The sequence below is a fragment of the Passer montanus genome, unplaced genomic scaffold (genome assembly GCF_014805655.1).
Source record: "Passer montanus isolate IOZ18808 unplaced genomic scaffold, ASM1480565v1 scaffold68, whole genome shotgun sequence".
Classification (NCBI taxonomy): Eukaryota; Metazoa; Chordata; class Aves; order Passeriformes; family Passeridae; genus Passer; species Passer montanus.
Window position 1 is genome coordinate 2,912,526 of NW_024371926.1, and position 17,069 is coordinate 2,929,594.

Here is a 17,069-nt window from a genome sequence, read left to right on the forward strand (position 1 = left end):
GGCGCCGCCCCCGCGCCCGGCCCCGACCTCCCGCTCGTGCCCGTGCCCGCCAAGCGGCCCCGCCATGACCTGCCGGGGGCGCCGGGCACGGGCGGCGCGGGGGGGCAGCCCGCGGCCGGAGCTCTGCTGCAGGCGGTAACGGGGCAGCGTGAGGGGAGCTGGGAGGAGAGGCGGGCGGGATGGAGGGGAGAGGGGAGAGGGCCGGGGGTGGCTCCGGAGGGAGGGAATGGCCGTGAGGGTGTTGGGGCTGGGCACTGCTGAGGCACCGCCGGTGCTGCGGGCGGGTCGGGGCCCCTCGGTGCGGAGGGGCTGGAGCGGATGGGCTGGGATGGGAATGGAGCCCCAGGAGAGGCTGGGGGAGCTGGGAAGGGGCTCAGCCTGGAGAAAAGGAGGCTCAGGGGGGACCTTGTGGCTCTGCACAGCTCCTGACAGGAGGGGACAGCCGGGGGGGTCGGGCTGTGCTCCAGGGAACAGGGACAGGAGCAGAGGGAACGGCCTCAGGCTGGGCCAGGGCAGGCTCAGGGTGGGCACAGCAGGGATTTCCCCATGGAAAGGGTGCTCAGGCCTTGGCAGGAACTGCCCAGGGGGTTTTGGGGTGCCCATCCCTGGGGGTGTCCCAGGAATTCCTGGATGTGTCACTCAGAGCTCTGGGCTGGGGACAAGGTGGGGATCAGCTGGGACTCAATGTCCTTGGAGCTCTTTTCAAGCCTCAGTAATGCTGGGATTCTGGAATTCTGGTGGGATGTGCTGTGGGAAGGTGAATGTGCCCAGCAGGGGTGCCAGGCCGGCCATCCCCTGCCCTTGTCCCCTGACGGTGTCCCCTGTGTCCCCAGGGCCCCCCGCGCTGCTCCTCGCTGCAGGCCCCCATCATGCTGCTGTCAGGACACGAGGGGGAGGTGTACTGCTGCAAGTTCCACCCCAATGGCAACACCCTGGCCTCAGCTGGCTTCGACAGGCTCATCTGTGAGTGGCACTGCTGTCCCCTGCTGTCCCCCAGGCTCAGGCCCTGCTGCTGGGGGGTTTAGCTCAGCCCTCACCTGGCTGGCTCCTGGTGTGAGCTGCTTCCCCAGGAAGCCTTTCCCAGCTCCTCAGGCAGGTGCCATCCTGGTGGGGCTGGAAATGTGCCTTGCTGGTGCTGTTGCTACATCAGTTGAAGGGATGGGACTAAAACTGGGTTAAAGACAATTTATTGTTTAAATAAACATCAGCCCCAGAGGTTGTGGGATTTTGAGACAGCAGTCAGTGGCCATAGCTCAGGACAGTCACAATTCTTTGTTGCAGGGCAGTGTATATCTCTCTAACCTTATGGACAGTCACCACGGGGTATCTTTTGCTTTTCTAACCTGCCACCTTTACTTACTTTTACTGCAATGTGGGTGCTTTTAGCCAATAGGCTGTTATGACAGGTACACACATACTTTTATTATAACATTTAAACTCTTCACTTACTCTATACAATTACACCCTGAGGTTATAAACCCTTCACCACCTTATCACTACAGTTTGGCACTTAAGGCATATTCTTATTTATAAATACAGAAGCATAAGTTTATGATTTTTCTACTTAATGTGCACAGATTTTATTTTCACATCCATCCAAGCCCCTTCACAGGCTGCAAATCAAACCTGCCTGTGGCTGGGGCAGTCTCTATCTTCCACTGGTGCAAGCTGGGACAGCCCTGTGTCCCTGTCACACGGGTTCCAAGTTCTGCAGAAGTGCAGTTTTTAATGCTTAGGCTTGCTGAAGCAAAGATTTTTTTCTTCATAAATTCACCTTAACCAAGATCCCTGCAGCTGCTCTGCCCTGGGGCTCACCTGGTGCTTTGTCACTGCTGGGGATTGTCCCAGCCCGACCCAGCAGTGGGTGATCCATCCTGCACTTGCTGAAAGCCCAGAGATCAGCTCCATGCACAGCACGGGCTCTTCCTGTGCTCACCTGTCCCTTGCTGTCCCCCAGTGCTCTGGAACGTCTACGGGGACTGTGACAACTTTGCCACCCTGAAGGGACACAGCGGGGCTGTCATGGAGCTGCACTACAACACGGATGGCAGGTGAGGCCAGGGGCTCTGCTGCTCAGGAACAGGGCTGCAGCCCCAGGAGAGGCTGGGGGAGCTGGGAAGGGGCTCAGCCTGGAGAAAAGGAGGCTCAGGGGGGACCTTGTGGCTCTGCACAGCTCCTGACAGGAGGGGACAGCCGGGGGGGGTCGGGCTGTGCTCCAGGGAACAGGGACAGGAGGAGAGGGAAAAGCCTCAGGGGAGGGTTTGGGTGGATTTTTGGGAAGAATTCCCCATGGAAAGGGTGCTCAGGCCTTGGCAGGGCCTGCCCAGAGGGGTTTGCAGTACCCATCCCTGAGGGTGTCCCAGGAATCCCTGGATGTGGCACTCAGAGCCCTGAGCTGGGGACAAGGTGGGGATGGGGCACAGCTTGGATCTGATGTTCTTGGAGCTCTTTTCCCACCTCAGTGATTCTGGGATTATTGCCCTTGCTCAGTCCATGGACACCAAGTCCTTGTGGTGTGGGCAGAGGGTCTGGGGGCACCTGTGAGCCCCCAGTGCCATTGATGCAGTTTTGGGGCACAGAGGGAAGTTTGTGTTGGGTGCCTGGGAGTCACTGGGGAGGGGGAAAGAGAACAAGTGAGATACTGGTTAATTTAAAAGGCTGCTCCACCATTGCTGCTGAGCTTTGCTGAGCTGTGTTCATCCCAGATGCTGCTTGAGAAGGCAGAAAAACAATTTCCAGCAGGTATTGAGGGGAGTTTGTGTGTGCAGCTGTTCCAGTGTCAGTGTTTCAGGCTCCTCCAAAATACCAAAGGGGGAGGTTCTTCTCCCACTGGTTACTGGTTTTCTTAGTCAGGAAAGCCAGGTGTCTGCTAAGGAAGGCAGGAGCCTCCCCTGGAATGGAAAATGCAACCCCCCTCCCTCTGAATTGCTAAAAATTTTAAATGTGGAAGAGATGAGGAAAACTGCACAGTGAACAGAGACAATGCCATGCAGATGGGAAATGGAACACAGCTGGCTTGGCAATCTGGGACACTGGTAAAGAGAGATGGGAAGGGAGCTGGGCCCTCACTGTGCTTGTTGCCTGCAGCATGCTCTTCTCAGCATCCACGGACAAAACCGTGGCTGTGTGGGACAGCGAGACGGGCGAGAGGGTCAAGAGGCTCAAGGGCCACACGTCCTTTGTCAACTCCTGCTACCCTGCCCGGAGGGGCCCCCAGCTCGTCTGCACCGGCAGCGACGATGGCACTGTCAAGGTCAGTGTGTGCCCTGGGCAAAACCTGGGGGAAAGGGTGGAAAAGGTTTAGGATCTTCCCAATTAACTGGGCTGAATCCAGCTTTTTGTTACTCGTTATGCTATCACTCTGAGTTCGGAGTCAAAAATGTGATATCAAATTTCACTGCTCTGTTTCTGTACTTCTCAGGGGGGTGGGGAAGGTTGGGCTGCTCAGCTGGGATTTTTGTGCTGCTCTGGATCTGCACAACTCCTGCCAGGAGGGGACAGCCGGGGGGTCGGGCTGTGCTCCAGGGAACAGGGACAGGAGCAGAGGGAACGGCCTCAGGCTGGGCCAGGGCAGGCTCAGGGTGGGCACAGCAGGAATTTCCCCATGGAAAGGCTGCTCAGGCATTGGCAGGGGCTGCCCAGGGGGGTTTGGAGTGCCCATCCCTGGGGGTGTCCCAGGAATTCTTTCTGGTCAGAAAGTCAGAAATCAGAGTTTCTTTCTGGCTTAGCAAAGCATGTAAAAACTATTCCTGAAATCTGGGCTGGCCCCTTCTTCTTTTTCCTGTAATCTCCTGTCCTGATTCCTTTTTCCCTCTCCTGAAATCTGTGCTGGCCTCTTCTTCCCTCCTTTCATTCCTGTGCTCTAAACACCACAGATGAAATGTTTCTTATAAAGATCTCCAGATCTGATGTTTTTTATGGGACGTACAAAGGGATTTCAGGGGAACAGGCTGAATCTCTGGCAGTATCTCTGCAGTGTTTTTATTGTTAAATAATCTGTGCCCACCTCTTACAAGTGCCACGTTTCTTTCCAGCTGTGGGATATCAGGAAAAAAGCTGCTGTCCAGACATTCCAGAACACCTACCAGGTCCTGGCTGTCACCTTCAATGACACCAGTGACCAGATCATCTCTGGAGGCATCGACAATGACATCAAGGTAGGACCCCGTGTCCCTTTTCCTCTTGTCACACCTTGTGTTGGTCAAGGACAGCTGTGGGTGCCACCTGCAGAATTTTACATCCCAGCCCCCCTGGGCCTGCTGTGTCCATCCCTGCTGGTGGTACAGGGCCAGTCAAGTGGCCTGGAATGGAAACAGCCTGGCAGTGACAGCCTGGCAGTGACAGAGTGGCATTCGGGTGTTCCAGCACTGCTGTCACCTGCCAGAGCCAGCATGGAGTGCTGGCTGTGCTGCCAGCCTGGGACAGAGCCATGTGTGAGGTAAGCTGAGGAGAACGTGGTGACACATCCCCTGTGCCCTCTGCCCCAGTTTCAGCTGCCCTGGCACCTGATGCTGTGGAAAGTTCTTGTTTAACAGTGAGCTCAGCGTTTCATTCAGCTGATTGCCCTGGGGGCTGCAGGGCTCAGCTGTCCCCATGGCCTCAGCCCTGCTGCAGCCTGTCCCCAGCCTGTCACAGCCAGTGCTCAGTGTGACACTGGCACCAAAACTGCCCTCAGCCCTGCTCCAGCCTGTCACAGCCAGTGCTCAGTGTGACACTGGCACCAAAACTGTCCTCAGCCCTGCTCCAGCCTGTCACAGCCAGTGCTCAGTGTGACACTGGCACCAAAACTGTCCTCAGCCCTGCTCCAGCCTGTCACAGCCAGTGCTCAGTGTGACACTGGCACCAAAACTGTCCTCAGCCCTGCTCCAGCCTGTCACAGCCAGTGCTCAGTGTGGCACTGCCACCAGAGCTGCTCCCACTGCCCCTCTTTGGGAGGAACAGCCTTCTGTCTTCTGTGGGAATTGGGGAGCTCCTGCTCTGTGCCAGGGGGATCTGGGGGATTTTGGGGCCAGTTCAGGAGGAATTCTGCAGGCCTGGGGCTGCTGACATTGAACTCCTTGGAGGTTGAATGTATTCACTTAGAAATGTTCTAAAAGGCAAATTCTGTCTTTCTATAAACCCATAAACTTCCAGCCGCGTGTTTTCCTAGAATCATGGAGTGGTTTGGATGGAAAGGATGAAACATCATCTCACTGCCCCCCTGCCATGGCAGGGACACCTCCCACTGTCCCAGGTGCTCCCAGCCCCAGTGTCCAGCCTGGCCTTGGGCACTGCCAGGGATCCAGGGGCAGCCCCAGCTGCTCTGGCAATTCCAGCCCAGCCCCTCCCCACCCTGCCAGGGAACAATTCCCAATTCCCAAGATCCCATCCATGGCTGCCCTCTGGCAGTGGAAGCCATTCCCTGTGTCCTGTGTGTGTGGGGCTGCTGCTCTGTAACTCCTTGGGGCTTGAACACATCCAGTTACAAATCTGAGGCACAAATCCCATTTTCCTCCAACTCCCATGCATCTCCAGCAGCTGGAGGGCACAGCTGGTTGATCGAGCCTGTGTGGGGCTGTGGGAGCTGCAGCTCCAGCATTGCTGGCTGTGTTTCTGTGCCAGGTGTGGGACCTGCGGCAGAACAAGCTCACCTACACCATGCGGGGCCACGCCGACTCGGTGACAGGCCTGAGCCTCAGCTCTGAGGGCTCCTACCTGCTCTCCAACGCCATGGACAACACAGGTACACCCTGCTGAGCCTCCAGGGACACCTCTGCCTGTTCATCCTGGGCCAGCAGCACCGAGCTGGGGCGGGCTGCAGGGAGCTTGGCTCCAGGGCTGAACCGGGAGTTTGGGCCCTTGAGGGGAGAGCAGCTGCCTATGGGGGGTTTGTCCCAGCTCCTGCAGGGTCTGGGGACAAGAGCCATGGCACAGATTGTCCTGCAGGACACTGGGGACAAGAGCCATGGCACAGGTGATCCTGCAGGACACTGGGGACAAGAGCCATGGCACAGGTGATCCTGCAGGACACTGGGGACAAGAGTCGTGGCAGAGGTGATCCTGCAGGGCCTGGGGACAAGAGCCATGGCACAGGTTTGTCCCCTCAGCAGGAGTGACAGCCCAGCTGCCACCCTGCCTGTCCCCTTGTCCCTCAGGGAGGCTGAGCCCATCAGGGCCGTGCCCATGGGATGTGTCAGGATGAGGAAAAGCCTCCTGGAAGGAGCTGGTGGCTCCATTTTGGGGTGGCAGGTTGGGAAGTTTTTGTACTTCCAGGTTGCTGCTGTTTCTGCCAGAGCAAAGCCTCCTGCAGGGAAAGCTGCTGGTTCCCCGTGGCCTCTGGGGAGTGGGGGGTCAGGGAGCCTGTCCTGGGCACGGGGGCTTTGCCAGGGCTGCCTGTCCCTGTCCCTGTCCCCCTCAGCTGCTGCCTCTGCTTCTGTTGCAGTTCGGATCTGGGATGTCAGGCCCTTCGCCCCCAAGGAGAGATGTGTGAAGATTTTCCAGGGAAATGTCCATAATTTTGAAAAGGTGAGTGTGCTCCATTCCTTGTTCAATTCCCTCTGCTATTAACTTTTCTCTAAATTGTTTTTTTTTCAATTCAAGCTTAGGCCAGAAAGGCTTTAATAAGAACTCAAAGAAAGATGAATCCACAAAGTGGGTTCCAATTAAAGCCTCAGTAACAAGATTTCTTTGCTCAGTTCATTTGTAATTAGTTGTAAATTAAGTATTTTCTACACTTACCATCTACTTTGTGTAAAATAACAAGGCTGTTTCCAGCAATAAAATAAAATCTGTAATTACCATCTCCTCTTCCAAGGGAGATCATTAAAGCGGTGCTGGTTAAAGTCTCATGGTGATTTGAGTTCAAGGAGAAGGGGGAAACTAAATAGGTCTGTGCATGTTCTTTTGTTTTAGAATCTTCTGAGGTGCTCCTGGTCCCCAGATGGCAGCAAAATTGCAGGGGGCTCTGCTGACAGGTGAGTTGCCCCTGCATTCCTGTCCCCAGCAACCCTGGTGGATTTGCAGCGTTCCTGGATCAGGATCTGCAGGCTCAGGGTTGTGTGTAGAGGTGGGAAATCCCAAACAGCCCTCAGGGAGTTTTCCTGGTTTCACCAGGGATGTGTTTCTGCTGCTTTGGGGTCTGTGGAGGAGCATCTGACTGTTGTAAAATCTGGTTATTATTGTCAAAAGCTGGCTGAGGCTCTGCCCTGTCCCACCACAGCATCCCCCAGCAGGTGACAGGGACATCTTTGCCACTGGCTGGGACCTCTGGGTGTCCTGGCAGAAGCTTGGGGGGTCTTTGAGATCAGGGTCTGTGTGTGGGGTTGGAGGATGAGGAGCACGAATCCCAGTTAAATCCCTGCATGGTGGGATTCCAGGGATCATTAATGACTCCTCCTTTAATTAAGGAGAAAAAAATCAATTGGCACATCTCAGACTTGTAAATGAAAGATTCTGTGAAGTGAGCTGAGGAGTGGAAAGGGCAGAGGGAGGAAGGTCCCTGTGAAGGACACCAATGTCCCCTGGAGCAAATCCAGGCCCAAATCCAGTGCCAGGGAGACAGGAATTCATGCAGGCCAGGGGCCAGGGCATGGAGCAGCAGTAATCACCAGATTAATGAGCTTCTGATAGCACAGAGGCACAACTTGAGCTCTCCCTGTCCAGATTTAGTGGGGCAGCTGTCCCAGCACGAGCTGGGGCTGGGACTGCCCCCAGCCCTGCTGGGCTCTGAGTGGGGAGGGAGGATTCCTGCCCTGGGAGAGCAATTCCTGCCTGGGAGAGAGCAGCTCCTGCCCTGGGGAAGAGCAGCAGTTCCTGCCTGGATCCCTGTGGCCAGGCTGAGCCCTGCTCTGGGCAGCTGTGCCTGGAGTTTGGGTCACTTGGTTCATTCTGCAGGTGCTGCTGGAGCTCTGACAGCTCCTGGGGCTCCCAGCAGAGCTTCCCACAGCAGACTCGGGGATTTTGGGATCAGTTTCCCTCACTCTGAGACAGTTTTTAGGAGAAGTGTGAAAGCTGAGCTGTGCCTGGTACCCCCAGGGGAGGGTCCTGGGGGTTTCTCAACCCAGGTAGGGGCTCAGGCAGGATGGGTGAGGCCTGGCAGAGGGTGATCAAAGGGCTCAGCATGATCCCATCACTCCCTAATAAATGCTGGCAAGTGGCTCTTGTGGCACAGCAGGAAGAAATCCATCTTTGGGGCTGCAGTGCAGCAGGGGCTGGGGGGCTCTGGGCTCCTCACTGCCAGCCCAAGGGGATGCCTGGATGTGCATAGAGTGTTTGGGGGTGTTTGGGAGGGTGAGACCCCTCCTCCCCATCCCCAGTGCCGATTTGCTCCCTGTCCCTGCACTGCCAAGGGTTGTTTGTGGTCTCACAGCTTTCAGGCTGGCAAGTGGCTCTTGTGGCACAGCAGGAAGAAATCCATCTTTGGGGCTGCAGTGCAGCAGGGGCTGGGGGGCTCTGGGCTCCTCACTGCCAGCCCAAGGGGATGCCTGGATGTGCATAGAGTGTTTGGGAGGATGAGACCCTTTCCTCCCCATCCCCAGTGCTGATTTGCTCCCTGTCCCTGCACTGCCAGGGGTTGTTTGTGGTCTCACAGCTTTCAAATCCATCTCTGTGCCCTGAGGGCTGAGGTGCACTGTTGGCAGTGAGGTTTTTGCCACTCTTGACTCCTCCCTGCTCAGCCTCTGCTCTCCTGGGCCTGTCAGCAGCATTTTTCTCCTGGGAAGTTCCTGTTTATCCTCACCAAGATCATTCCAGCCAGCTGCAGAACCACCTGGGGTTTTGCACAGCTCTTTTGCTTGGCCCATGCCTCACCAGGACTCTGTTGCAGGTTTGTGTACGTGTGGGACACCACCTCCAGAAGGATCCTGTACAAGCTGCCTGGCCATGCTGGCTCTGTCAATGAGCTGGCCTTCCACCCTGAGGAACCCATCAGTAAGTGCTCCCCACCTCCCAGGGAGCAGCTCCAGGGCTCACTGATCCTCTGGGGAGAGGCCCCAAGATTGCCAGAGTGGCTCAGAGTCCAATTATCTGATTTAGGGGTGGCAGAGCCTTGTTTGCTCATCTGCAGTTGGGTGGGGGCACCCTGGGCTGAGCACATGGACTCTGGGACTGGGCTGGGGACACCCAGAGGGCAGCAGGGTGGCTCTTGCTGTGGGCTGGGGGTGGCTGCCACTGCCCAGGGGCCATGAGGAACGGGTTTGGAGTAGCGGGGATGCCAGGGGTGTAACCATGTGTGGTGACTCCATGAGGACATGGATCACCTGGGAGCCTGGGGGGTCCTAACTGCCCAAAAACTGTAGGAAGCCAATCAGAGAATCACAAAATCACAGGCCCAGAATGGTTTGGGTTGGAAGAGACCTGAAATCCCATCCAGTGCCACCCCTGCCCTGGCAGGGACACCTCCCACTGTCCCAGGTGCTCCCAGCCCCAGTGTCCAGCCTGGCCTTGGGCACTGCCAGGGATCCAGGGGCAGCCACAGCTGCTCTGGCAATTCCAGCCCAGCCCCTCCCCACCCTCCCAGGGAACAATTCCCAATTCCCAAAATCCCAGCAAAGGAAGCTCTGGGTGCAGGGGGTTTGGGCCTTGTTCTGGAGGTGGCACCACACTCAGAGCTGGCTGATGCAAAGCTCGTGGTGGCTTTTCAGAGCCATTTAAAGCTGGGACCTGGTTCCATTCCCATCTCCTGGGCCTGCATGGGCTGGGCAGGACTGCAGGGTGCTGTGTTTCCATGGAAATGCTCACCTTGGCCTGGTCAGCAGCCAAAACTCACCAGCAGTCAACCCCAAAGGCAAGGCAAGGGGCAGGGAGCTCTGGGTGGGTTGGGGCTGTGCTGGAGGAGCAGAGCCAGCTCCTCTCTGGGTGTGGGGTCCTGTGCTCAGCTCCCCTTGGGTCATCAATCACTGGGCTTCAAATAACAATTTAAAAACTCTTATTAAAAACCCATTGAGTCATGTAGCTGCTGGCTGGGAGCTCCTGGGGATGTTAATCCACAAATCACTGCAGGATTCTCACCTGCACGGGCAGCCAGGCTGTGCAGGGTGACAAACACTGGGCTGGCAATTGGTGCAGAAACCCCCAGAGATCTCCTGGACAGGGATGAAACCACTGTTGGTGACTTTTGGGTCATTTTGTGAATTCCCTGAAGAGGAGAAGGGTCTGGAGCCCCAGGAGAGGCTGGGGGAGCTGGGAAGGGGCTCAGCCTGGAGCAAAGGAGGCTCAGGGGGGACCTTGTGGCTCTGCACAGCTCCTGCCAGGAGGGGACAGCCGGGGGGTCGGGCTGTGCTCCAGGGAACAGGGACAGGAGGAGAGGGAACGGCCTCAGGCTGGGCCAGGGCAGGCTCAGGGTGGATTTTTGGGAAGAGTTCTCCATGGAAAGGGCTGTCCAGCCTGGCACAGCTGCCCAGGGCAGGAGTGCATCCCCATCCCTGGAGGGATTTAACAGCCCTGTGGATGTGGCACTTGGGGACAGGGGCAGGGCTGGGTTAAAGGTTGGCCTCGATGATCTCAGAGGGCTTTTCCAGCCTTGATGCTTTTATAATTCCACAAAGACATCAGATTCTGACCCGTTTCCAGCTGGCCAGCCCTGGTGGTGGAGTCCCCTTCCCTGGAGGTGTTCAGAGCACCTGGGGATGTGGCACTGGTGGCAGGGGTGACCCTGGGGTGCTGCCAGGCGGGCCCTTGGGTTTGGTGGTCTCAGGGATGTTCCCCAAGCTCAGGGGTCCCGTGGCTGTGGCTCAGGGCCGGTTGGAGCCGGGAGCCATTGGGTTCTCCCTGTTCCCAGGGAATGCTGTGCTGGGGCCACTTCCGTGGCCAGCTGTGCCCTCTGGTGGCACTGGGCGCTGGCAGGGCCCGCGCTGGAGCTCAGCCCTCCCCCGATGGAAACCCCAGCTCGGGAGCCTCGCAGGGCTCCTCATGCACCTCCCCTTCCCCTGCCAGCTCAGCCGTGCCCAGCAGCTCGGGGACAGGGGGTGGCAGCCACCAGCACAGCCTGGGCGCAGTGGCACAGCACTGCCCATGGCAACTGAAACCTGGCTTCAGAAAAATGAGTTGTTTGGGCTGTGTCCTTAGGGGGGTCTCAAACCACTGGGGTCATTTTTGTATTCTATTGCAGTTTTTGTGTTCTATTTTAATTTTTGTATTCTATTGCAGGTTTTATATTCTTTTTTAATTTTTGTATTCAATTGCAGGTTTTATATTCTATTTGCATTTTTGTATCCTATTGCTGGTTTTATATTCTATTTCGGTTTTTGTATTCTATTTTGATTTTTATATTTTAGTTTCTGTATTCTATTTCAGTTTTTATATTTTAATTTTTGAATTCAATTTCATTTTTCATATTCTATTTTAATTTTTGTATTCTATTTCAGTTTTAATATTTTAATTTTTGAATTCTATTTCAGTTTTCATATTCTATTTTAATTTTTGTATTCTATTTCAGTTTTTATATTTCAATTTTTTTATTATATTGCAGTTTTTATATTCTATTTTCATTTTTTGTATTCTGTTTTAATTTTTATATTCTGTTTTAATGTGTTTATTCCTTTCTTTCCTTGCCCCTCAGTTCTCTCTGCATCCAGTGACAAAAGGCTCTACATGGGGGAGATCCAGTGAGGCCCACGAGGAGCTGCTGGGATCTGTGCCTCAGGGTCTGGGTCTGCAGGAGCTGGGTGCATTCCCCTCCCAGTGGAGCAGGTGACAGCAGCTCAGTGTGACAGCCCCCCAGTGCAGGCTGTCCCCTCTCCACATCTCACTGGGCAGCTTTTTCCACCTCCCCTTTCTTTGGGGAGGCAGGAAGACTTGGAATTGAAAGGAATTTTGTTTTGGCTGTGCCACTGACAATGAAACCCTTCTCCAGATCCCTTGAAATTGAGAACTTTTGGTTCAGTTCCACACATGGCCTGTATATTCCCTGTCCTGTTTCCTTTGGAGTTGTGTTTTTTTTAATACAGTTAAAGCTGCAATAAATGGCTTTTTTTACACAGCTCAGTGCCTGGGGTTCATTGTCTTGGTTTGAACAGCCAGGTGTCTGCTGAGGAAGGCAGGAGCCTCCCCTGAAATGGAAAATGCAAACCCTCTCCTCTGAATTATTGTAATTTTGACATTAAGGGGCTCTCAGGTAAAACTGCCCAGAGAACAGCAGAGACCTGCCCCATCAGACAGGAATAGAACACACACTGCCATTTCCAACCTAAGACACTCCGGTTGTTTTTCTGTTCTCCAGTTTTAAATCCAGGTCCTCACCTGTAGATAACCAGGGAAATCACTGAGGTGGAATGATGGAATGATTGGTGGGATCGCTGAACTCATGGAATGGTTTGGGTTGGAAGGCCCTTAAACCTCATCCATGCCACCTCTGCCATGGCAGGGACACCTCCCACTGTCCCAGCTGCTCCCAGCCCCAGTGTCCAGCCTGGCCTTGGGCACTGCCAGGGATCCAGGGGCAGCCACAGCTGCTCTGGCAATTCCAGCCCAGCCCCTCCCCACCCTGCCAGGGAACAATTCCCAATTCCCAAGATCCCATCCATGGCTGCCCTCTGGCAGTGGCAGCCATTGCCTGTGTCCTGTCCCTCCATCCTTGTCCCCAGTCCCTCTCCCAAATCCAGGAAGGGTTTTCCAGGTCCTGGCAGCTGCCCCCATCCCCCTCCCGTGGTTCCCCTGACCCCAGGGGGAATGGCAGTCAGGATCCCATGGGAATGGCTGCTGCAGCCCCGGGGCTGTCCCTGGAGTTGTCCCTGCTTCCCTGGGGTGTCCCATGGCCCCTGCCCTCAGTGGATGAGTGACAGCTGCCCTCAGGGAGGTGCTGGTCAGCCCGGGCAGATCCATCTCCAGATCCCGCAGGGGGAATGGCAGTCAGGATCCCATGGGAATGGCTGCTGCAGCCCCGGGGCTGTCCCTGGAGTTGTCCCTGCTCCCCTGGGGTGTCCCATGGCCCCTGCCCTCAGTGGATGAGTGACAGCAGCCCCCAGGGAGGTGCTGGTCAGATCCATCTCCAGATCCCAATGGATGAGCAGCTCCAGGCAGACAAAGCCCTCCCTGGAGAGGGGCAGGCAGGGCTGGAGGCACAGGAGGGTTATTTTATTTACTTTTTAAACATTTTAATTAATTTTATTTATTGTTATTTTAGTATTTATTTTATTATTTCTTTATTATTTATTTATTTATTTTATTATTTTAGGGTTTTTTTACTGCCAGGAGGGACCCTGGGCACTCCTCGTGCCCAAGGCTGAGCCCCTTCCTCTGCCCCTGGCTGGGGAGGGCCTGCCCCACATATTTAAGGTTTAATTAGAGCCTGTTATAATCCCAAGAATTTATGGGTTTATTTGGATCTACACCCAAGTGCCAGAGGAGTGGGACCCTTGGGGCTGATCTGTGACAGCAATCCTGAGCCTTACCGAGTCCTGCTTCTTTAAAGAACCAAAAAAGGGTTTTCTTCCTAATTCCCAGCCCAGGAATCTGCAGGGAACTGAGGGAGGGGCATCACTGCTCCCCTGCTCTCAGTTCTGGGCAGTCTGGGGCTCCTGGTGCCGGGCAGTGGGGGCTGCATGGATCCACACCCCACCCTGGGGTACCCGGCTGTCACCCTGGTGTCACCCCCTGTGCCTGGCACCCCCCATGGCCTGGGCACGAGGGACACAGAGCCGTGACCCAGATCGGGAAATGATCCGGATTATGGGGAAATAAATCCCTGGGGCCAGGGAGCAGAGGGGGAGAGAGAGGCCTGGATGGACAGAGCCAGGGCTGGATGGACAGAGCCCGGCCTGGATGGACAGAGCAGACCTGGATGGACAGAGCAGACCTGGATGGACAGAGCCAGGGCTGGGCAGCTCCGTGGGCACTCCCTGCCCATGCCCAGCTGCCCCTGGCACACTGCCCCCAGCAGTGAGCATCCAGCCCCGGTCACTGTGACATTCTCCAGTGCCAAGGAATTAAATAATCATTTATAATCAGGAAATAAGCTTTTGTTCCTGGTGGGCAGTGGGGAGGGACACACAGGTGGGGCAGCTCAAGGTTTCACAGCTCATTGCAGTCAGGGCTGGACAATGCCAACCCTTGGAGCATGTGTCCATGTCCCAGCCCCTGGGAGGGAGGGAAATTGGTCTGGGGGAAGCTGGAACCCACCCTGGAGGACTGGAACCCACCATGGAGGGTTGGCACCAACCACCCCAGAGGTGCCAGGGCCAGCATAGCCACTACCACCCCTTGGGGACAGGACAATGCCCTGTGCTGGGCAGCAGAGAATCCAGAGGGATTTGGGGCCAGTCCCCCTCATTCCTGCTGCTTCCCAGCTGCACTCAGGGGCATTTGGGGCCAGTTTCCCCCACTTCCACTGCTTCTCAACAGCATCCAGGGGGATCTGGGGCCAGTCCCCCTCATTCCTGCTGGTTCCCAGCTGCACATGGGGGATTTGGGGCCAGTCCCCCTGTTCCCACCGGTTCCAGGGCAGCCCAGGCTCTCCTGGCTCCCATCCCACAGCGGATCCAAGCCAGCCCTGGGCCATGGCAGCAGCAAAGCATTCAAGCTTCATCTGAGCGCAGAGAAAATTGTTTCCTTAAACAGGTTTATTCCTCGGAGGGAGGTATTTGCTTGAGAGATTTCCACTGGAAATTAAATCTTTCCTGGGATCCGGATAAACAGCCCCAGTTCCACGGAGCTGGGCTGCCGGCTGATCCCCAGCCTCAGTGGGGACTGGGGGGCTGGGAGTGACCCTGAGGTGGCCCTGGGCCGTGTCCCCATCCCTGTCCCCGTCCCCATCCCGGTCCTTGACCCTTTGGCAATGCCAGCATCCCCAAGAGATCCCGGGGGAGATGGAGGCAGCACCCAGAGCTCCAGGGGTGCATGGGGATGGATCCAGCACCCCGCTCGGGGGTCAGTGGGGACCGCCCGGGACATCCCGGGACATCCTGGCCCCGCCCCCTCTCAGTCCCTGCCTGTCCTTCCTGCAGCTTTTCCCTTCCTTTCCCCACCTTTTCCCACTGCTGCTCCCTAATGAATTCAGAGAGTTCCAACGATGATTTCTGAGAGAATGGAAAACAATTATTTGCTCTGGTGGGGAATAGATGCTGTTTAGTCTGCATTTAATGGAAAGCTAATTAAATTACATGAGCAAGTGAATAGAAATTTTTTGTTAATTATGGATTTTGCGAGCTACAAAGGCGAAGTGATGATGATGGAGCCTGTGATGTGCTGCCCTTCTCCCCAGCACAGAGATAAGATGACAACAGAGAAGGAATGGTGGGAGCTCACTTTAACTCATCCATCAATTCTCCAACAGCCGCCTGAGCCCGATCCATTACCTGGGATCCACAGAGCTGATGGTGACTGGCAGCTGGGGGCTAATTATCTTCAGACTGAAGAAAGGTTGGTTAAATAAATGTGTGTTTCTTCTGGAGGTGGCTGGGGAAGTCACAGACTCACGGAATCCCAGAGGGGTTTGGTTGTAGGGATGTAAAGTTTATCCCACTTCACCCCTGCCCACTATCCCTGGGTGCTCCAAGCCCTGGGGCTGGGCTGGACCTGAGCCCAGGGTTGGGGCAGCCCTGATCCTGGGCCTGGGACATCCCTGGAGCCAGGCCTGGAGCAGCCGTGAGCCCAGGGATGGAATATCCTTGGCCAGGGCCAGGATGTCCCTGACCCCAGGGCTGGAGCATCCTTGACCCCACAACCACGGCCTCTACGACCCCAGGGATGGAGCATCCCTTACCCCAGGGCCTCTCTGACCCCAGGGATGGAGAATTTCTGATCCCGTGTCTGGGACATCCCTGGATCCGGGTCTGGAGCACCCCTGACCCCAGGACTGGGGCATTTATTACTCCAGGGATGGAACATTCCTGGCCTGACCTGGAACATCCCAGGAGTCAGGGCTGGAGCAATGTGACCCCAGGACTTGGACATCCTTGATCCCAAACCTGGGACATCCCTGGCATCCATGGCTGGAGTGTCCCTGTCCCCAGGGATGGAGTGTCCTTGACCCCACAGCCATGGCCTCTATGACCCCAGGGATGGAGAATTCCTGATCCCGTGTCTGGGACATCCCTGGATCCAGGGCTGGAGCACCCCTGACCCCAGGCCTGGGGCATTTCTGACCCCGGGGATGGACCATCCCTCACCCCGGGGCTGGAGCACTCCTGACCCCAAGCTGGGGTGTCCTTTACCCCAGGGCTGGGCCATCCCTGGACCCAAAGCTGGAGAATCCCTGGGATTGAGATGTCCCTGTGCTCAGGCTGCTCCAGTCCTGCCCAAACAGATAAAAAACTGGATTTGGTGTAAAAATATCAGTCTAGTGAAAAAACCTGATTTCTGTGTGTTCTGTTTATACCCATGGCAGGGAGAGCTCTCTCTGGCATAAAGATACAGATGGTTTTTGACTTCAGACACTCGGGTTTAGTGGAAAGAGAGGATTTTGTGTACCTGGGGAAGAGATCCCATCTGGCTGCTCCTGCCCTGGGGAGGCAGAGCTCAGCTGGGTCAGATCCAGCCCCTGCCACAGCCAGGTGGCCATGGGGGACAGGGGACATCCCTGTCACCCCACCATGGCATGTGGGGTGGCAGAGAAATGGAGTCTCAGCCTTGATGGGGGCATTCCTCTCCCTTCTCCATCCCACAGGAGATTTGGGATGAGGTTCTGACCCCTCCAGGGGTGTTGGGGAAACTAAGGCACAACAGGGCTTGGTGGGAGCACAGCCGGGGATCAAAGCACAGAGCCTGATGGCTCCCTCCAATTTCCCATCCCCACAATTAATTACACAGCCCCTTTTTGGATTTCCTCCTGGTATTTTCTCTGTAATTTTGGCCATTGGGGTTTTTTCTTGCACACAAAGCCCAGGATGGGGGTGTGGAGTGGCAGGTTCTGAGCAGAGCAAAGCACAAAGCCCTGGGCTCATTTCCCACCCTCTCCCGGATGAAGTTGTCTCCCCTCCTTCCAGGGAAGCTCCATGACAGGGTTTATTGACCTTTTTTTAATCTAAAATTGATTCTTTGCAAAACTCCACCTGCTTGGGAGCCAGGCAGGATCTCAGCGCCATTGGATGGGAATTTATGATTTTCCATCGGAGCATTTTGCCTTTCCCTGGTGTTTTTGGGGGCTGCAGGAGGGC

The 17,069-nt window shown here is 55.8% G+C and overlaps 1 protein-coding gene across 1 annotated transcript; it reads left to right on the top strand.

Moving 5' to 3' along the window:
• The first annotated feature begins 8 nt into the window (after nt 1-8).
• On the top strand, nt 9-11,956 carry SNRNP40 (small nuclear ribonucleoprotein U5 subunit 40). Its single transcript, XM_039728981.1, has 10 exons — nt 9-135; nt 834-963; nt 1,958-2,051; nt 3,088-3,253; nt 4,035-4,157; nt 5,602-5,722; nt 6,422-6,504; nt 6,892-6,953; nt 8,804-8,907; nt 11,537-11,956. The coding sequence occupies exons 2-10, from the start codon at nt 870-872 to the stop codon at nt 11,584-11,586; spliced, it is 897 nt and encodes a 298-aa protein (XP_039584915.1). The 5' UTR covers nt 9-135; nt 834-869; the 3' UTR covers nt 11,587-11,956.
• Nucleotides 11,957-17,069: the final 5,113 nt, after the last annotated feature.

Excerpts from the sequence above, each read along its gene's own strand:
- SNRNP40 (XM_039728981.1), top strand. The coding sequence starts at position 870 with ATGCTGCTGTCAGGACACGAGGGGGAGGTGTACTGCTGCAAGTTCCAC. Across the intron at positions 2,052-3,087 it reads CACTACAACACGGATGGCAG|CATGCTCTTCTCAGCATCCA; the intron begins GTGAGGCCAGGG and ends TGTTGCCTGCAG. Across the intron at positions 6,505-6,891 it reads ATGTCCATAATTTTGAAAAG|AATCTTCTGAGGTGCTCCTG; the intron begins GTGAGTGTGCTC and ends CTTTTGTTTTAG.